This window comes from Trachurus trachurus, assembly GCF_905171665.1.
Source record: "Trachurus trachurus genome assembly, chromosome: 21".
Classification (NCBI taxonomy): Eukaryota; Metazoa; Chordata; class Actinopteri; order Carangiformes; family Carangidae; genus Trachurus; species Trachurus trachurus.
The window spans coordinates 28900614-28923083 of NC_139899.1; the positions used below are offsets into that span (position 1 = coordinate 28900614).

The window sequence follows — 22470 nt, forward strand, 5'->3', positions numbered from 1 at the left end:
CCAGTGCTCAGTCTGTACATGAACCCTAGGGTCTAGTCTACTTAGAGCCCAAACTCTGATTGAACAGTTTGACAGACTGAGGGACAAAAGAGTTCCTCAGCCTGTTCAGTCGAGCTTGTGGAACTCTAAAATGATATGAAGTGGATGAGACGAGGTCAAAGGTCTGTGGACGGAGGGTGAACTAAGACGACACCGTGAAGTTCCTCCAGAAGCTTCGTCTACCTCGTGGTCGCTCACTGTGCCCACCGAGCCGGTGCGTCGGTGCTGGCGCTGAGCGGTCCCCGGCCGCCGCATCGTGGCCGACGTGTAGGTGGAGGCGGAGCCGAGGGAGTGGGAGGACGTCTGACGAGCCGCTTCGTCCATACTGAGAGACGCCTGAAGGAGAAGGAGAAGAAGAAATGACATCAAATAAGACAGGATGAGCAAGGGGGTAGATCGGACTACACGCAGGCGTAGCTCACAGTCGGCCATATTTGAACGGGCAACTTGCTCTGACTCTGGCTGCAGTTACAGTGCAGTAGATAGGTGATCCAGTCATCTTCACTAAAAAAAACCATTCATAACTCTGTGAAAAATAAATCAGTATGTAGCTATTACTTTAACTATTTGCATAATGTCACTATAATGTTACTTTTACAAAAAAAAAAAAAAATATTAAAATGATCCGTGATTCTAAATATGCTGCATCATAACTGCATAGACGTTCATAGAAATCAAACCGTTTTGAAATCGGACAAAAACTGAGCAAGTTATGGTCATTATAGCAGAACATGCAGCAGAGGCTTAATGCTCTGAGGGAGAGAGTTGCCCGTCCCAAGATGGCCGCCGTACTGGCTACGCTTTGTCATTGAGCAGCAGCGGTGGGTGAGTCATCTAGTCTTCTTATATATATCTATGAGGATGAGGTGTCATCGACGGGTTTAACTTGGTACATTTAGTAGTTGTAGCTGAATTTCCTGTTTGCCTTCATAGTGTAGTTCACTGCCCTCTAGTGGCGGAGGCGGGGAACTGTCTCTGAGAGTTAGCTTTTTCATAGTTGAATCTGATTCGTCAGATTTTGCCTTTAGTCGACTCATCGTCAAATCATGTTTTTTTTTTTCCCCTCAGAGATTCATGATCTCATTTAAGTCTTTTTCAGCTCCGTAGAAAAGAGCTAAAAAACACCCGAATCAATACATTTAAATTCTTCAGTTGGCATAATATCACAGTAACAGGACATTCTCCATCCATCCTGTTTTCTGGTCTCACTCATTAGGGCTTGTGTGTAGACAAATGTATATTTATTAATGTGAACTGAATGTGTCTTTGGTATTTTGGTGCCATCGCAAATGTGTGTTATTGTCTTACAAATGTATATTTATTAATGTGTCTTTGGTATTTTACCTCATTGTTGCTCTTTTTTAAGGTTGCCCTTTAACATCAGGCAGAGGGACTGGCGATGAAAACTAGCTTTTTTAGCTAACTCGCATTTACATTTGTTTGTTTTTTTACAATGTTTTATTAATGTACATTGTCCCTTGTCAAATAAATTAAACTGAAACTGAAACTGAAACATCACAGTCTCTCTTTTGGAGATGGTGTAACGATTAGTATTATATGAGTTTGTGCTGTGAATTAATGAGTGTGTATGGCGAATAAAAAAATAGGCTATATACTCTTAGAAAACAAAGAACTTATATGTAAAATCAGATGTTCATCACTAGCGGGTGCCCACATCGAATGGTCGTTCCTTTTTTCATAACCGTATTTTTCGATGAGTTTGGCAGTAGAATCAGACCTCTCTGAATCGAATCAACGAATCGTCGACCATCCGTGGTCATTCCCTGGTAGTTTCTGTCGTTTTCGTGACCGTGCCCCCTCGACCAAAGCTCGTCAGAGTGGAGAGGACACAACAGCAGCTCTTCTGTTCTCGGGAGGTTCGTGCTTCCTAGGATCTTTCTGACCGGTGACAAGCTGAAGCCTGAATGAGCTCTGGAAGAATCGCTGCTTCACGTACGATGCAGGAAAAACTCTGCATCTCAACTCTGATCAAACCCGTGTTGGTCTGAAGACACTGTGGGATGCACATCTGGACATCTGGGCTGTGTTCAGTGCCAACAACACCTCACAAAGGTTGTCAATGTTGAAAGCTGATTGATCTCCACTATAAGTGTCATGTTGTGGTGAATCTCTGAAGACTGCAGGGTTCAAACCAGACGACTGGACACAACAGGGAAACATTCAGTATCTAAAAAGGTTTTGATCGACCACAAAAACCCTGAGAGACAAGTTTCCATCTTTGCCTCCGGTTTTACTCTGAGCTGTTTATATTTAGAGTATCATGAAAAAATAACCCAACGGAAACTCGTATTGGAAAGTTTTCATGAACGTTTGCTTCACAAATAAAGTTTATTCTAAATATAATGACACGTCTGAGAGGTTCTCCTGACCTCTGTGACCTCATGGTTTTATTCAGAGCTTGTGATTTGACTTCTTGACACTTGAACGCACCTTCTCCAGCTGGGCGGTGATGTCGTCCAGGCTGAAGTTGGAGGCCAGCGCCGGTCTCCCATGATGCCCGGTGGGAGCTCTGATGGTGCCGGCCGGAGACGCCCGGGCGCTGCTGCTGCTGCTGCTCGCCCCGCTGCTGCCGCCACCGCCACCACCGCTGCTGCTAACACTGTTACTGACACCACCGCTGCTGCTGCTGCTGCTGCCCCCTACTGACTGCTGCCGGCCACTGCGCCCGGCTGGAGGCTTCTGACGGACCTGCAACAATAGAGGACCGTAGAGTGAACACTAAGGCTGGGACCATATGCTTTTCTCCCGATTTGATTTCTTCTACGATTTTTTGGATGCCGATTCGATTTAAATTGCGATTCTACTATATTGAAAAGAAAATAGAAAGGCTCGCACACCACAGGGCTCCAAAATGCAGTCCATTTATTCACAGGAGAAGTGTAACGTTTCAAGCGACAACTGCTCTTCGTCAGACATACAGTACAGAATCCACATAGACGCCATCTTAAGTATCATGTGGTAGTCATGTGACAACTAGAATACAGGAAGCAGATACCGGTATATACACAAAAACTAACATTTAGCATGGAAAAATGTTAGAAAGTGCTAAAGAAAAAATATATAACAGCATACTTTTTCTAACTTTTTCTTTAGCACTTTCTAACATTTTTCCATGCTAAATGTTAGTTTTTGTGTATATACCGGTATCTGCTTCCTGTATTCTAGTTGTCACATGACTACCACATGATACTTAAGCCCGCGTCGGGCAGACCTTTCCTGCATGTCAATCCCCCTCTCTCTGCCTCCCCCTTTCCTGTCTATCTTGCTGTGCTATCAAATAAAGGCAAAAACGCCAAAAAATATACTTAAAAAAAAAATTGTCAAAAAAAATATTGCGATACTTATGTGAATCGATTTTTTCTCCCACCCCTAGTGAACACACTATAAAATAATAACCATGGCAACCACAGATGTGAGGGGCTGTACCTTGGTGTCGGTCAGACCCAGACGGGCCATGCTGCTGCTGCCGCCCCCGCTGGGTTTGGCGTTGATGGTGCTGAGCTCCTGTTCGATGGAGCAGAGGTCGGCCATGAGGGCGTCCAGGTCCACGCCGTCGCCCTGGTTCAACGCCTCTGCAGACGGAGAGACACCGACACATGAGACACACACTCATCACATCACACTGGAGTTGTGTAAAGTGTGTGTGTTTTGTGTGTGTGTGTGTGTGTGTGTGTGTGTGTGTGTGTGTGTGTGTGTGTGTGTGTGTGTGTGTGTGTATGTGTGTGTGTGTGTGTGTGTTTCTGACCGTTGATGTTGTAGATGGAGAATCTGTAGGAGAAGTTGGCCATGTTGGTCTCCTGTCTGAGTGGAGCTTTCTGCTGAGGAGGCCGCTCCGGGCGGCCGTCATCCAGACTCTGGACGCACAGACGGAGAGAAAAGGAACGAGTCAGTGAGAGAGTCAATTAATCTAAACCTCCTGATATCCCTGTAAGAGCAAAAGTATCGCACAACACAGGCTTTAATACAAACATCTATCTTTATACTGTATGGAGCTTTAACACAAACATCTACCTTTATTTTGAAGGAGCTTTAACACAAACATCTACCTTTATTTTGAAGGAGCTTTAATACAAACATCTACCTTTATTTTGAAGGAGCTTTAATACAAACATGTGCTTTTACATTATGTGTCACCTGTGTGAGTTTGTCCAACTCTCCCAGCCAGGCTCCAAACATCTTGTCCAGGTCCTGGTCCTCCTTATCGCTGTCCTCCTCTTCCTCCTCCTCTTCCTCCCTGACCTCCACCTCCTCATCTGACACATGGTCCATCTGAAGAGAAGAAAGAAAGAAAGAAAGAAAGAAAGAAAGAAAGAAAGAAAGAAAGAAAGAAAGAAAGAAAGAAAGAAAGAAAGAAAGAAAGAAACAGTGGTTAATTCCTCTGCAGCTGCATGACAGAGTTTGGTCTCTCAGCTCCACCTAGTGGCCGACAGGCTGCACGACACCTCCAATCACATCCTGAAGGAAACAGCAGAGGGAGCTTCAACTCCTACATCGTCTCATTGTGAACAACCAACCAACATAAAGGAGGTCAAGGGTCATAAAACGCAGCAGCCGGAGCAAATATTCCCCAAAAAGCACTTGACCACAGGTTTCAGCCATAACCCACATGTAAAGACTTCTTGGATCTCGCTATAAAGCCTCTGGGCACATGGATGAAGACAAATTGAAAAAACAGTAATAAAAAAAAAATCAAAGATGACAATTAAAAGCCTGTTTGTGACAGAGCACAGCTGGTGAAAATATAAATGAACCAAATCAGAAAACAACTCGGGCAAACGAGACATTTAAAAAGACAAAGTCCAGCTGCGTTTAATGAAACAAACAGGATACAGATTCCCCCAAAATATTCCACCGCGCTGCAGTTTAGACATGCAACATGTCTTAATGAAGGCTTTGAAGAGAGACAGGGACATAAATAAAGAGCCGAGCACAGACATGTTTGTCTCCCTCATCAAAGACGTTCGGTCAAGAAGAAGATTTTTTAAAAACGAAAGTGTTAGAGAAATATTTGCGTTTTTAGAAACCATGAAAACCATCAGAGAGGATGCTCTTATCCTCTCTTCTGATTGGCTGACTGTTTTCTGAGTGATCCAATAAAAAACAGAGAAGATTTCAGAATAAAACACTCAGAGAAACCAAATCCTGCAAGTTGTTGGATGATGGGTCCTGGTGATGAGGGGGCGGGGCTTAGTTGTGACATCACAAAGTGACAGGAAGTCCTGACGGCTGGTTTTAAGGCTCAGTTTCTGAATACAGGCTGTGTGCATTTCTCTGTGGACTGAGGCTTTGATACTTTCACAGTATTAATATAGAACCTAGAGCTGCTTTATATCACACTACACATGGATATATATATATTTATATTTCCGAATATGGCGACTTTTAATAATAAATATAAATTTTAAAACATAACATTTTTCAACACTGAAGCCACTAGACGTCTTCTCCTTGGACCTTTTGTTTTCGCTGCCTGTCATTCTACATATTTCTGACTATTTGAAGACACTCCTGTTTTGTACCGAGCAAAAAAACAATCTCAACAATATTTGCAGTAGCCATCCATAACAGCTTCTGTTTCCAAATTCTCAATGTTAAGAGAAGAACTTAATTTGACGAGACTCTGTTTACATGGAGACAAAGTGGTCTGACCCACGGGGTTAAAAATAAGAATAATAACAATTATAAACTTGATTTATAGCAAAAGAATACAAAAAGAAGGCCAGGGGGAAACCAGGGGAAAGGTTAGGAGAGATTAACGCAGCAAGAGTGTGTGTGTGTGTGTGTGTGTGTGTGGGTTTAAACCACGTCAACACACTTTTGGAGGCAGAGTCATTGTGATTAATTACGCAAATAACTATTCCTGGGTTACACACATACTCACACACACACACACAAACTCACACACATACACACTCGTACACACACAACAGCTGTTGAATTATTCTGTGTTGACAACCAGTAGCAGAGATTTCACACCCTTCACATGACGTTATGAGCTCAGGTTGATTTATTCACTCGAAAAAACAACGAAACACCGATTTGATCTGATCTGATCTATGAGACGGATAAATGAAATGATCTGTTATTCCAATCTTCTTCTTCCTAATAAAAGTTCAATTTCCAAACAATTAAGAAATGATTCACTAAACCCACTGTTACTTTGATTCTTTGCTTTTTGGTTGCTCTTCCTATAAACTGTGGCCACATCACATTTCTTTTCAGCTGAAGCTTTTATCTCTGTTTTTGAATTTGAAATGTGTTGCTGTGGCTGTGATTTTACAGCTTTATTGCTGAGTTTCTATGTTTTATCTTTACAAAAAAGTGTTATTTAAGTAAAGATTACTGTATGATGTTGCCCTAAGAAGGTCACATGTCTGCAGGCTGCGTCCTTGAAGGATGCGACTCCATGCAACACAGATATTTAATACATCTGCAGTGACTTCTAGAAATACATTCTCACGTGGTCATTGCGCATATTTAAATTAAAATAATAAAAAAAGTGTGCAAAAATTTAAAGGGTTTCAGAAGCCATTGTATTCGTGTGTATGTGCATTGAACATTTGTATATTTGACATAATTATATAGAGAATACAGCAGGGAAAATAAGTATTGAACGCATCAACATTAAGTTTCTAATTGGGCTGTTGACATGAAACTTCCACTGGATGTTGGGAACAACCTAACTAATCCACACATACAAAGAAACCAAAACATATATATGTCAATAAATTAAGTAATGTGTAATGAAGTGTGAATAAGTATTGAACACATGGAAGAAGAGGAGGAAGAAGAAAGCAGCTGGAATGTGTCAGTGTTTAGAAAGTGATCCTGTCTCCTGTCAGAGCTCATTAACATCAGCTGCTTCAGTCCTGACTGATGCCTACAGAGGTTTGTCATCACCAAGGTGACGCACAACAAGCAACCTTCACAACCTGACTGCATGTTGATAAAAATACATCAATGGCATTACAGGTTACAGACGTGTTTCTGAACCCCTGAATGCACCGCTGGGTGTTGGAAGAGAAAAGAAAAGAACGACCAGGTGCTGCTGCAAGATTTCTGACAGAGTCCAAAGAAAACTCTAAAGAGACGTCCAAGAGTCAAGGAGCTTCAGACTGACCTGGAGTCAGCAGGTAAACAATGAGGAATTTATTCAACCTCCACCACCACGGCCTCTATGCAGCAGCTCACCATGCAGTTCAATACTTATACTGTAGTGTCATGCAAAAGTTTGTCCACCCCTGGTCCCAAATGTCTGTTAATGTGAACAGTTCACCAAGTGGAAGGTTAAATGATCTCCAAAAGACATAAAGTTAAACATGAAACACTCTTTTATCAGTGTGTTATTTTAGTTTTCTACAGTTTCAGAGTGAAAAAGGGAAACAAAGCAGCAGCCTGCAAAAGAACGGGAAACCCAGGAGACTTGAGCTCTCAGAGAACTTTGACCAAGGAATCAGACAACAAGATATTTACTATTTACACACTGTGATAGTTTCCAAAGCGGGGGCTATTAGCTACTAACTATGCAGGGGGCCTAGACCTTTGCTGAGGGACTTTTTCCTTTTCTGTCTGTTTGAGCATGGAAAAGATGAAAAAAAAAATTATATAGTTTAAAATGTAAAGGGAATGTGTCATCTGTAACTTTATGTCTTTTGTAGATCATTTCATCTTCCACTTGATGAACTGTTCACATTCACAGATAATTTGGACCAAACTTTTGCATGACACAGTATACAGTATATTTATGATGCTGCAGGGGATCAGCACAGGTCCAAACCTTCACCCTCACTGCCTTCCCCTGGTCGAACTAAACCTACTCTATCTACTTTCTACCTCACATAAAGTCGTCATGACCTCTGGGTAACGACCAAGTGACTAAGATCATTAATAGAAGCTGAAGCAGCTGAGCTGAGTTTCCTGAGTTAAACCTCAGAAGAGACGGATAGAGGAGGAGGAGGAGGAGGAGGAGGAGGAGGAGGAGGAGGAGGAGGAGAGGACTCAGACATCTGAGCACGTGGCCCCGGAGGTTTGGGTCTAGACCACGTTTGTTTTACCTGACGACCCCTCAGACACTGGACGTACATTTAAACTTAGAGATGCACTGATCCAGTTTTTTCCCGATCCAATCCGATACCGATACCTGGGCTGAGCGTATCGGCCGATACCCGATACCGATCTGATACTACTGTTGAATGAATGAACCGTATACCTGCCATGTGAGTGAAGGCATCAGGCTTGACATGTGTGATGTTGATGTTGATGTAGATATGGAGGATTGCACTGACGCACACTGATGCACTTTTTCGGTCATTTATTTATTTATTGGGCTCTTTTAGTCGTGCCACTGTTGTTGTTTCAGCACATTGTATTTTACCCCCCCCCCCCTTTTTAATTGTGTGTTTGTATCTGTGTTCTTTTTTACTTGTTGCAACAATAATTGCCCTACGGGGACACAAATAAAAAACCTTGAACCTTGAACCTTGACATGAACATTTAGCCTTGTTAAAAAAAAGGTAACAAATTAAAATGTACTTAACCCTCCCGTCGTCCTTCTGGGTCAAATTGACCTAATCTGTTCCCTTCCTCCATCCTTCCTTCTTTCCTTCCTTCCCGTCGTCCTTACTTCTTCTTCCTTCCTCTTTTGATCCAATTGACCCAATCTGTTCCCTCCCTCCATCTTCCTTTTCCCTTCCTTCTTTTGCCTTCCTTGAATGAATCTGTTCCCTCCCTCCTTTTATCTTTCCTTCCTTTTCCCCCTCCTTCTTTCCTCCCATCTTTTCCTTTGTCCATCCTTCCTTCTTTCCCTTCGTCCTTTCTTCCTTCCTTCCTTCCTTCCTTCCTTCCTTCCTTCCTTCCTTCCTTCCTTCCTTCCTTCCTTCCTTCCTTCCTTCCTTCCTTGACCCAGGAGGACAACAGGAGGGTTAATATTATTTATTAACAAATAACAAAGTGTACATTAGCAGCAAAAAGGAATAAATAACACTAGATCACTGTAACTGTATTGCTGTGTATGATATTAATAATAAAGAAATGACTCGATCGGAACGCTGGATCGGCCTCATTCATTCGATATCCGATCTGGGTATCGGATCGGTGCATCTCTAATTTAACACACTGGTTACTCCTCCATTCATCTCATTTCTCTAGTTCTTCCTCCTCCTCCTCCTCCTGGTCTCCACCCAGGCGACCCCAGAGCTTCGCCCAGGGCTCAGTTTGTTATTCCTGGGCGGCCGTTATGTCGTCGCCCCCCGTGTCCCTCTCTCTGGGCAGGGACAGCTAGCCAACACACACACACACACACATACACACACACACAGATACACAACACACACACACAAGATTAGAGAGCAGAGCTTCACACACCCACATACAAACACTTTGAAAAACACACACACACCACACGCACACACACTAAGGAGCGGTGCTACAATTAGATCCCTGTGGTTAAGCAGGTCTGTCATTTAGACTGGAGGAGAGGGCAAGTGTGTGTGTGTGTGTGTGTGTGTGTGTGGTTTGGGGACCGCTGAGGGACCAGAGCAGCGTTGTGAAAACTCTCACAGCTGCGCTCTTGTACAACAATCTGCCGTCTCCACGCAGGCGAAGCTCCGACGCCGGCCAACAAACGAAACCTTGTGTGTGTCTGTGGACGGTCACAGTTCAGCACCAGGAGGAAGACGAGGAGGAAGAGGAGGAGGAGGAAGACGAGGACGATTCACTTCACGTCCTCGGATGGAGACTCACTCCACCTCAGGAGAGAACACCGGTGCTTCGCCCTTTAGAAAACTAGTCCCTCCAAAAACACAGAAACCTGGTTTGGTTTCATCCTCGTAACGTCTCGTAATCGTATCATCAACATATTGTGAAGTTTCCTTACCAAGACACTGTGGTTGACTGTTGCCGTGTGATATGAGCTCAATGTGACCGGCTGCTGCTGCTGTGGCGTAACGTGTTAAGAGGTTGTTTTCTCTGCTGCAACATGTGGTTTCTTGTTGTTGTGATTACAAGACCAGAGATTCAAGGCTGATTGGAGTTGTACTGCAACTTTGCACAATGTTTTTTGCACATTGTTTTTCCCGTATGTTTTTATTGTGTTTGCACTGATTCTTGCACTATTTCTTATGTTTCACTGTCTGATGTGTATTTATTGTCTTGTAGCTGTTTTTTTATTGTCTATTGTCCAAATAAAATGTCCTCCAAGGGAGACAAATAAATAATCTTGATCTTGAGTTGCTCGTAGAAAGTGCTATGACAGACCAGGGCTAGCTGGTTAGCATGATAATTATGGTACCAGAAAGGCACAGTTAACAGTTGTCTTTTATTGTTGAGTTTGTCTCTCGACGTCACTTCGCAAAATCTGCAGGACTGAACTGAACTCGACAGTCCTGTAATGTTTTAAAATAGCTGTCAATCAAAAAGGGATTCAGGCCCCGCCCACTCACTGCTCCATTCACTCCCAGAGAAGCTGACGTCGCAACGTCGCAGCGATTATCCAATGACCGTCTAGTTTCTATTCGCTGCCATCCCATTGAAGTCTATGGACGCAGAGCTGCAACAGGTTTAATGCACTGAGACGCTACAGGAACGTATGAGGAGATAATCGCATCAGTCGATCTTCTAATGCATTTTTAGTCAATGAAATGAAAACACAACAGTTCATAACTGACCATTTATTTTCCCTTACAGTCTTAGAGCAATCGCCTCTGATAAAAACAGCAAAGCCTGGATGTTCAGTCATAAGGCGACACAAACGTAGCCTCCAGTGATGATTAAATCACTTGAGTCTGACTTTTGCCTGATAAATGCTGTAAAAAAAAACTAAATATACACTACTACTAAAAGTTAGGGATGTTTGGCTTTTGGAGTAAATTTCAGAATACACTATAACCTTTACAGGTGAACTTAATTTAACATTCTCTAAACCTTTGAATGCACATGTCCAACTGTTCAATGTTTCAGTCCTTATTGAATACCATGCTGTTCTCTAACAAGGTGATTAACCACAAACATCACAAGCAGCGTCTGATTTAGTGGTTCAGTTGTCATGGAAACACTAAATGTTCTGGTTCAGTGACAGTTTGTAGTTTGAAGATGTCCTTCTCTAGAAATGAATAGTTGACTTAGATTGTAAAATAATAATTATTTTGAGTTCAGATTTATAAGATCAACGTGATCCAACCTGTCAGTAAACATACATACACTACTCACAAAAAGTTAGGGATATTGCTATAAAAACTTCATGCTACAGTGATATTCTCTCATGAAAGCCGTTTGTTTCGGCGACGTTTCGTTCATATGACCTTCTTCAGGCAAAAAAAGAAGGTCTGAAGGTCACACGACCGAAACGTTGCCAAAATTAAAATATTTACACGATAAGTTACACAGTGTGCGGGATTCCTCCTTTCAACTAAAAGAGAAATAAAAAAATCAATCACTGACCAAATATTTAAACTGCAGACACAAAACCTCAAATATTGAATAAAAAAAAAATCAGCTGCAGGCCGACACAGCCACTCGCATGGCCTCGATTAAAAAAAGCCAATGCAAAAATGCACCACTTTACTGTGGCATCCTGCATGATTTAAACATGTTTTACTCCGTTCGCGGAATTTTTCATCAAACGTGTGGCCTCCATTTTCCTAAACATCACATATAACAGACGTATAGCTTCATATAAGACGTTGAAAGCAGTAGTTTGGTGTGTCCCGGGCAGAAAAACACTGTGGAGGAAAAAAAAAGTGGACGCAGCATCAGGAATCACATGCAAGTCATCATCTCTATTAGACCGGGGCAGCAGCGGATTGTCGGAGCGCCGTTGAACGCAGCGTTAAGGGAGAGTCCTGCTCTGTGTCAACGCTGAGGCAGCAGGTCGTATGACGGGGCTGTTCGCGCCGTGCGTGTGCGTCTCCAAAGTAAACAGTAATTACTTTGCTGCTGCAGCCACACTCCTCCTGTCTGTCAGACTCCAACCGTGCAATCATCCTCCCATCCTTCACCCCCCACTCCCCTCCTCTCCCTCTCTCTTTCCTCCTCTATTACTGGTTTTTCCACCTTCTTCTCTCGGCTTCTCTTCCTCCTTGTCCTCCTCCTCCTCCTCCCCCTTCCTCCAATCCATCACTTCATCTCTGCTCTACTTTAATCAACAGGAGTGAGACGGTAAAATAAATTTATTGCGGCACTTTCTTGATGATTTCCTGCAGCTACACGAGTCGGTCACTTTCCTATCGAGTCTATAAACGACTCAACATGTTGTTTCCATGAACTCCTGCAGTCACCTGTTAAACTGTGCACTCCACCACAGACAGGAAGTGACCTAAAGGCCTCCAAACCGTGACCTCTGACCCCCCACGAGGAGTTAAATATGGAGGTCAGGGCAGCTGCTGTGTCTGACAGGGAGGCGTCAGGACTGAGGGACGGTGGGATATTTTAGGAGATTTTAGGAAACACAGGGGCCACGAGGAGGCCGGGGCCCCTGTGTTTCCACCTGGGATCATTAGAGTCAAAGAGAGGAGGAGAAGAAACAAGTGGAGAGGAGGAAAGAGGAAACAATAAAAAGGAGGAGTATACTGGAAACAAGAGGAGAGGAGAGGAGGTGAAAGGAGGGGAGGAGAGACAAAAAATGCTACAGGAGGAAGGGAAAAGGAAAGGAGATGAGGAGGAGAGGAAAGGAGACAAACAGGGAGGAGACAAGAGAAGGAGGGAAGGAGGGGAAAAGGAAAGTGGAGGAGAGAGTATAGGGAAGTTCTGAAGAAAGGAAGGATGTGGAAAGGAGAGGAAACAAGGGAATTGGGGAGATATGAGGAGAGGAGAGGAGAGGAGAGGGAACAAAAAAAGGCAGGAAAGGAGACAAAAAGAGAGGAAAGGAGAGGAAAGGAGACAAAAAGAAAGGAGTAGAGACAAAAAAGGCTACAGGAGGAAGGGAAAAGGAAAGGAGATGAGGAGGAGGAGAAGAAAGGAGACGAACAGGGAGGAGACAAGAAAGGGGGGAAGGAGGGGAAAGGGAAAGTGGAGGAGAGAGTAGGGAAGTTGTAAAGGAAGGATGTGGAAAGGAGAGGAAACAAGGGAATTGGGGAGATATTAGGAGAGGAGAGGAGACAAAAAGAGAGGAGAGAAGAGGAGACAAAAAGAGAGAAGAGGAGACAAAAAGAAAGGAGAGGAGAAGAAAGGGGACAAAAAGAGAGGAGTAGAGACAAAAAAAGGCTACAGGAGGAAGGGAAAAGGAAAGGAGATGACGATGCGAGGAAAGGAGACGAACAGAGGAGACAAAAAGAGTGGATAAGAGACAGAAACGGCTACAGGAGGAAGGAGACAAGGAGGAAGGGAAGAGGAAAGAAGATGAGGAGAGAGGGTTCATAAAGTCTCAGAATAAAGCTCTGCTGTTCTCAGCTCTCTCCTCCTCCTCCTCCTCCTCCTCCTCCTCCTCCTCCTCCTCCTCCTCCTCCTCCTCCTCCTCCTCCTCCTCTTCTCCTCCTCTAACATCTGTTGCTCTAGTGCCTTTGAGCAACTCTCTCCATCTGAACTGGGATGTTGCAGCTCCCAGTTTCCCACAGTGAAGCACCGAACCTCCACTGGTCCGCTGGTCCAACAACACAACAACAACAACAACACAAAACGCTTTCATGGTGCTCTGAGTGCGGCCGGTTCCCACGGCTCTATATCAGGACATCACACACACACACACACACACACACACTACACACTACACTCAAAACACACTATACACACATACACAAATGGTATTTTTAGGCTTGTTGGGTTTTTTGTAAAGCGAAGCTATAAATCAGAGCCACAGAAAAAAAGAAGCAATGAGTGAATCCAGACGGCAAGTTGAGATGTTTCTCTCTCTCTCACACACACATGCATGCAGATGCAGACACACACACGCATTCATGCAGCAGACACACACACACTCACTCTCTCACCATACAAAAGTGTTACCAAACTGAAATGAGGAAGAATTTTACTCGAATTTCTCAGTTACAGTTTGTCTTTAAAGGGACATTTTGTAACTTCTCCTGTTATCTATTCACGAAAATCGATTATTTGGTTCTTCAGTCTGTTTTTCATTAACCAGTAATCACCCCCATCAACAAACTGAAGTGTTCCTTTCAGCTCTGAATGAGCCGTTCATATCATTCATATCTCCATGGAGCGGGTAAGCTCGGTGCTGGCTGCCATGTGGTGTCGCCATGTTTTTACGTTCAGTGGCAGCGTGACGGTAGGAAACCACGGAAACTCAGCGGAGACACCGGAGCTGTCGGCTCAGGTGGAGGTGGCGTCTGTGAAAAGTCACCGTGGTAACGCAGTGAGGAGGAATGGAGCGTTACACTGATGCTGCATTCACCTGCAGTCGGGCAGATGGCCGTCGCTAACAAACCAGATGTCATTTTAGTCACAGAAGTCCAGAGAAAGACGGTAAAACGTGGGTCAGGTAAACAATACGACATCACCATGACAACATATTGTCATGTGTATTGTTTTGCCACTTGTTTACATAGAGGCTTGTTTATGCCGTTACCTGCAGCGGCTGTCGTCCGTCTGCCGTCTGCCCAATTGCACGTGAATGCAGCATGAAAAATACGATGGAGTTGCTTGAGATATACAACCACAACGCTAGATGGGAGTAATTCCTACACAATGTACCTTTAATGTGCATTTGGTTATTGTCTCTTCTATTTATGTGTGTGTGTGTGTGTGTTTGTGTGTGTGTGTGTGTGTGTGTGTGTCTGCTCTGTGGCCAGACCTTCCCTTTGTCCAGTGGATTAAATCACAGGCGACACCGGAGTAAACACAGTGAATGGAATTAATGATTTTTACTACGACGTGTTTTATCTCACAGCCTCCAAGTTTTAATGTCATCTTTCACGCTCAACTAGATGCTGCAAATAAACCACACACGGTGCCACTGTGTATGTGTGTGTGTGTGTTGCCAAAGAGGATTCACACTGTGACATCAATTAACAGGTCCATGTGTGTGTGTGTGTGTATGTGTGTGTGTGTGTGTGTGTGAGGCCTGAAAAGCTGCCAAGTCGGGCAGCGATTCTGCAGTGAAACTCTTTCATTCATGCTGGTCTTGTCTCTCTCTTTCATACAGGAGAGGTGAATCATGGGAGTCTACTGCACCGGCTTATCGTTAGTTGAACTTTCAGTGTTTCACCGGTCCAACATTAAAAAAACAAGAAAAACAACCAAGGAAGTATCAGCTGAAAAATAAAGTGTTCAGAGCTGCAGTTCCTCTCCTGACCACTAGAGTCAGTCTCCATAGACTCAACATGTTTAAATGTCCTTTAACTCCACAGCAGAAATAAACATGTTTTACGGCCTGGAACAGAAACGGGTTTGGTCTCTACTGCTATAAAAACTGTGGATTTATATGTAACTAACTCACTTGTACAAAAGCTTAAAGGTCCAGTGTGTAAAATGGGGGTAAAACCGTGACATCCAGTGTTCAGATTCCAGTTTGTAGCGCTCACCCGCTCCTCCCGCAGCAAAGTGGCGGTGGCCTCCGAGGATTTCTCCGAGGAGACTTGCTATAGGCTATATGAAAGAAGAATTATAAGGCTACGAAAACCAAATTTTATTTTATTTTATTATACACTTATAATAAAACTAATATATTCATGGGTAGTAGATTCAGATTTTGCCAATAAACCTTGACAATTATTACAGACTGGACCTTTAAAATGGCACAATAGAGGGCGTGGCCTCTTTGAGTGACAGGTGGTGAGTGAATACCCTTGAAACAAACCAGCATTTAATATTGGCGTTCTGTTAGTACTTTTCCATCAACGTCATAAAAAACACTTTCTGAAGTTAAAGTTTCAACTCCGAAGCGCAAGTTTCCTTGGTAACGCTCTGAGCTCACAGTCCACTCTGTGCATCGACTGTGAATAAAAGCTGAATAATTAACTGTTCATCAAACAATCGGTTTTGATTTTCTGTCATTAAATTACTCGCAGTGACACTGTATCGTGTAATTTTTACCTGTATACATGTTTCGTTGTAAGCTTGTTGTCATATGAGCTAACAATGCTAACAACAACAACAATGGCTAACAAAAACCAACCCTGACTTTTACCTGCTTGCAGATTTGCTCCAAGTGTAACAAGTGAAACAACATTTAAGGATGAAATTCCCTCTCTCTCTCTCTTTTTTTTCCTTTTTTTTGACTGAGCTTCCTTCCTGAGCTGCAGAGGTCCGGCTGTAACAACGGAAAACGCTGCAACTTTGGTAAACACACATTTTGACTTGATCCACTCTGACTACTGGGGCATCACACAGAGCTGCATTAACAGGCTGCACAAAGAGGGGAAAAAAAGAATAGAGAAAATGTTTTAATGCACATGAAGGCATCTGAGTGTTGTTTAAAGACAACATCTAACTACTCTGAACCCATCTGTATGGATGGAAGACACATCTCAGCAGGGTTTCTACGGTGATGATCTGATGCAGGGTTGTTTTTTTCTGTCGTATAAATGTAGTGTGAATTATTCTTTGGTAATCAACGTCTGAGTTTGTGTTTTGTTCGTATCCAGCAGGAAGAGGAATGCAGGGAGGGTTTTTCTTTTTTTTTTGGGGGGGGGGGGGGGGGGGGCATGGAGCCGCCTGCTGATCCAGCAACAATGATATCACTTCCCCCTGAGACCTGCAGCAGGGATTACATCATTTCCTCTCCGCTTCCTCGCCTCGTATCGACATCTGCCTCTGTCCCTCAGTTCAAGGAAGGGAGATTAATACAGAGAGCGAGTGGGAGGTGGAGGCCGAGAGTGTACTCTGTGTGTGTGTGTGTGTTTATGTGTGCTGCCCTGCATAGCTACATAACACTTCATATTACTGCACACACACACAGTTATTCCACAGTCCACTACCTGTTTTTCATCTGTTATAAAAAACCAAATCCCATGAAAGTCTGTGCACGTCTCTACCTCTAGTCTGAATTTTTGTGCACATGCAAAAGTTGTTGCACATGCACACACACGCATACTGTACACACACACATTCATACACATATACACACATGTGCTTTTATGATAAAAGAGATACGCACAGGAATGTGTGTGTGGACACATATGATGCGGCCAAAATTACACCCCATCGTGTCGGAGAGAGCACTTGAGCCCCAAGGCTGGAGATCCCAGGGGTACTCAGCTGCCGCCGTGTAACATGATACTGACACACACACACACACACACACACACACACACACACACACACACACACACACACACACACACACACACACACACACACACACACACACACACACACACACACACACACACACACACACACACACACACACACACACACACACACACACACACACACACACACACACACACACACACACACACACACAGGTGTGTTTCAGATTTAGGAACAAAACAAATGAGTTCTATTTTTGCTGCAACAGAAACAAACAGGAGGCAGCAGGAAGTTGATTCTGCTGGAAGTGAATGGATTTATCACGGACGTGTTCAAAGAGACGGAGACACAGTCGCCCTGCTGCCGGTTTAACCCCCGTGACCCAAAACACTGCCCCCCCCCACCACCACTAACCCCCCCATCCACCAGCACCAGCAGCAGGCTGGAGGCTGAGGTGATGATACAACATGGAGCAGAGCTGTTGTGTGATGCAGCTTCTATTCTCAGAGCTTTAAAGGAGACGTATTCTGTCCCTTTTCCATAGATTAAAACAGTTCCCAGGTGTCTTAAAGACATGTCTGTGACATTCTTCGGTCTAAATCCCCCAAGGATCAAACCTCACAGCTCTTTTCATCCTCTCAAAACAGCCCTGTTCAGAACGGCTGGTTTCAGAGCCTGTCCCTTTAAATGCAAATGAACCACTGCTCACAGGTAGGGGTAGTTTTATGCAAATTAGAAAACTAATGACATCATTGGATGACAGCAGAGGGAACAGCTCGTAAAACCACATGGATTTCGACCTCAGGGGCCTGAAAATTATAGATTTTTTGGTCAATTCTCACATTTCGGAGGCTGGAAGGAAAGACTAACACAACTTCAAAAAGTGATATTTCCATAATATGTCCTCTTTAAACAAGAAAAATGTTGAATCTAGCCTGAGCCTGTCTTTATCTTCTGGACCAAACACTGGTGAAGATTTAGATCGCTGATGAATAATGAGTTGCTTTGACACTGCTGATATCTGAGAGAGCATCAGGAGCAAGTTGACATATCAATTTCTCCATGAAAGACAAATTATCTTGACACATGAAGAGTCAATGGTACAAACGTAAAGCAACAACTCCACAACGCTTTGGTGGAGAAGTTGTGACCTGCACATTCACAACGCAATCATGTATGATTATGTAACATTACGACACATGAAGCAAATACTCAGAACTACTTTGCGCTTTTGAAATCCCTCCGCCCAGCAGCCGTGTCTGGAATGTAGTTCCGGCTGCATTTGCCTCTAAAACAACTCTGTCTCGTAATTAGACATGCTTATCTCATAGCGTGGTGAATGTGCAGGTCACAACTTGTCCACCAGAGCGTTGTGGAGTTGTTGGATTGTGTATTTGATGAGTTTGACGAGGGACAGGGGACCTGTACCGTTCACCTCCATTGTGTTCACTGAGCAGCTCACGTCTCTGCCCCGCCGATCTCAAAACAACATGCACCGGTAATTAAAGGGAATGAACCTACTGCTATGACTATAGGGATTATAGTGATAAGAGAATTTGCAAAAAAATGTTGAACTATCCCTTTAAATCGTAAAAATGTAGCATAGTTAAGCTAAAAATCCTGCATAGTTCCTCTTTAAGATCTTGAGATGTTTGATTCTGGACCGACACCAACATCTGTGCTACTCTAACATCATTAAACTGTTTATAGTTATCAACAAAAAGAACCAACCTATCGACGTGCAGCTCCGGTCGCGTTCGCTTTTCTCTTGATTACACGTCACTCTATATATTTTTCTATGCGTTGCCAAACCCATACAGCTCCCTCCTTATAATAAACACAGAAACACGAGCCACTCCTTCACATCTACCCACAACCAACGCACACTGTGTGTATTTATAGTGTGCATATTTATATGTATACACACACACACATCCCTTTGATATGAGCATCAGTGCATCTGCAGCTGTGCAGGTCTATGTGTGAAAGCTGAATGATAACAGGGCAACATTGGGACTACATTCCCACTACAGATATTCATTCCTATCAAACGAGGCTTAGTAATAACAGCTTATTTTTACCGTCTTCCCGAACATCAAGTCATCAATTCAACATTACTTATAGAGGCTCCAAGCTTTGGACTGAATTAAACTTATCACTGAGGTCCATCTCCTCCCATTGCATTTTTAAAAAGAATCTGAAGAAATTTTTACTTTCCACAGGAACTTAATTATCGTTCCCTACTCGCTCTTTAACTATATTTTCTCGGTCATTGTTCTGCTTTTGTCAAATTTTTTTGCTGTTGTTTGCTTTAAGTCCTACCTTGATTGCTGCTGCTATTTAGAGATGGGATTTATGGCTCTTTGAGGGGAGCCGGATCTTGGTGAGCCGTTCAAAAAACTGTCTCATTTGACTGATTTTTATATTTATTAAGTTTTAAGAAGCCAGCCTGGTGGTAACTAATTTTATCTTGGTAATAATGGGGTGAGATTTGGAACAAAATAATACAAAATTAGATATCCCACTAATATCTGAGTTTGAATTATTCTGAAATATTGATTATAACCTCATTTGATATGTGTGGACTAGATTTTAATATCTGAAATGGATTCATTGTAAATATTAAGAACGCTGCAGCTCTGCTCTCCGAGGCAAAAAAACGACTCGGTTCCCATCGTTCATGTTAGCGAGCCGTTCAATAGAATCGGTTCGTTCGTGAACGTCACATCACTACTGCTATTGATCTTTTGTTTAGCTCATGTATGTTGTCTGCTTGTCGCTTGTTTTGTATTATTATTGACAGGGGTGGAACCTTGTACAAGTTCTAGGGATGTCCTGATCCGATATTGATATCGGATTTTTGTCCGATATCAGCCAAAAAAACGAATATTGGATTATATCGGACTGCATCTAAAATCTCCGATATAAACGCTCCGATAAAAGCAGTTCATTATTCCGCTCCAGCACTTCTGTCCCATATGAAGAGGTGACTCTCGTTCACACTCCAACACAGTAGGTGGCGGTAATGCACCTTAATGTTGGTGCGCCGCCCGCCAGAGAAGAAGAGAGGCCAGCTGCAGCATGCAGAGATCACATGATCACAACAACAACAGCGTGTGTGCGATTCATCCATGGTGCGATTGTAGCAAGGAGAAGTGTGGCACGTAGACTACTACACACACGTACGTGTACACACACACACACACAGACACGGGTGCATGGACAGGTCGCGCTTGCCCGCTAATAAACGGTAAATGCGCTATATTGCTCTAAATGTACAGTTCAAATTAACTACCGACGGGGTCGGTGGTCAGATTCTTCTGGAGGAAGACCAGCTGGTCCACATGTTGTGCCGTGTTAACAGCACTAAAGCCAGAATTAAATTAAGGATGCTAATTTCTGTTAGCCCGTCTATGGCGTTTTACATTATACGTTAGCATTAAGCTAGCAGGCTTTATGCGTAGTTGTGACACTGGCTGTGTGTTTTGAACATTGTTTCAAACTATGTGGGTTTGATTAAATATATTTGATGCTTAAATATTGCTGCTTAATATATTGCTTTACTCCTCTTTTTATTTTATGTATGCCATTTTTACTGTAGGGCAGGCTTCCTCAATTTGGAGTGACATATAAAACCTTGAAGCAAGAAGATTTTGCCTTTTATTTGACATTGATGTACAGTAATTCAATAACAGTTGTAAATAAGGTTTATTTATTAATATTTTACAGTTCAAAAGTAAGCTCACTACTGTCTGTCCCATAGAAGAACATGACAGCGGCAGCCTGTCAGTCAGCAACAGGAGGATCTCTCCTTTGTATTAGAATTTGAAAAATATAAATAATCTTTTTTTTCACCACCCCTAATATCGGATCAATATCGGTATCGGGCCGATATTGAAGGCTGCAATATCGGTATCGTATCGGAAGTGAAAAAGTGGTATCGGGACATCCCTAACAAGTTCGCTAGGACTTTGTTCCCTCCTTGCGCAGCGTTATACACATTTTTTTTGTGCTAAATAAATAAACCTAAACCTAACCTAAAGGACAAAGCGATGCATCTTATTCTAACTCCAACATGCCACAGGTATCATGTCAGTTTTCCACTATTTACATGCGGCACGTTGCGTAAAATGACACGACTTCTGCCTCCAGTCTGCAGAAATGAGTTTGCAGCACCGGCCTGAGGCTCAGACTGACAACAGCGGCGCTCAGGGGGCCGGAGCCCCTCGCCACAGAGACATTTAGTTTTCCACAGAGCTCAATGTGGACGCAACCGGAGCCCATAAGAGGCTGCTGGTGATTAATCGTCTGTGATATCTGATGAACGTGGACGGCTTTGCGGGTAAATATGTCCCGACTGCGCAGTCACTACGAGAACATTTATTTTGGAAACCTCTACATACCTCTCTAACCATCAATTGAGCAGAAGCCCAATGTCTTTTTTTTCTTCTTTCTTTCCTTACACAACCAGTTTGACGTTTACGGACTGGAACAGAATAAGTGGCATACAGCATGTTAACAGGAAAATATAGTCGTGTGTTAGTGCTGTGGTGCGGGGGTCGGGCTCAGCTATGAACAAGTCTTACACAATATGTCCGAACCAGATGTCAGCTGTAACTTTTCCAGATGCCAAACACCAGTTGGAGGAACATCGCAGCCGAGGAAGAGAGAGAAGGAGAGAAACAGGAAGAGACGAGAGGAGGTCGGAGAGTACAAGTCACAGTGATAGTAGCAGCAGTAATAATAATAATAATAGAGACAGTATTATCACAGCAGCCACAGTTTGATGGGCGCTGTGGGAATAGTATGACACAGTATGTGGCCAATAGTATATGGACATTTGAGGAGCATTTTACAATTAATTCAAAAACCATGTAATGAGCATCAGTCTGTAACGGGCTCTGCAGAAGATTTTATTAAACCAGCTGCACAGATTCATCCCATATCTGAGGTCGGTCATTGATGCTGGCTGATGAGGAAGGAGATCAAGGCTGGGAGACGATCTCTTTATGGATCTGGGTTAACAACAGCGTTAAAAATAAACTGCGTTACTAACGGCGATACTTTTTTGAGTAACAACTAATCAAAAATGTTACAGTTTCCCCAATAAAGCGCTGTTACTGACAGTAAAATGCACCGTTACTTGACTCAAGGAGTCCCGTCACAAAATAAAGCACTCAGTCCATCGAATAGTCAGAAAAAAGCTGTTTATGTTGAACTAACCCACTTACTCAGTATTCCTCCACACAGGCAGGCGCCCCAGTTATT

General features: G+C 43.2%; 1 protein-coding gene across 1 annotated transcript in view; it reads right to left on the reverse strand.

The window, feature by feature from the left end:
• The window catches only part of LOC311004853 (ras-associated and pleckstrin homology domains-containing protein 1-like), an 89535-nt gene that overhangs the window by 40055 nt on the left and 27010 nt on the right, over window positions 1-22470 (reverse strand). Inside the window, exons 3-7 of the mRNA XM_083997035.1 lie at window positions 4195-4329; window positions 3806-3914; window positions 3487-3632; window positions 2491-2748; window positions 223-375 (exon numbers count right to left, since the gene is read on the reverse strand). Of these exons, the coding sequence (XP_083853161.1) occupies window positions 223-375; window positions 2491-2748; window positions 3487-3632; window positions 3806-3914; window positions 4195-4329 (801 nt within the window). The remainder of the gene's footprint in view (window positions 1-222; window positions 376-2490; window positions 2749-3486; window positions 3633-3805; window positions 3915-4194; window positions 4330-22470) is intronic.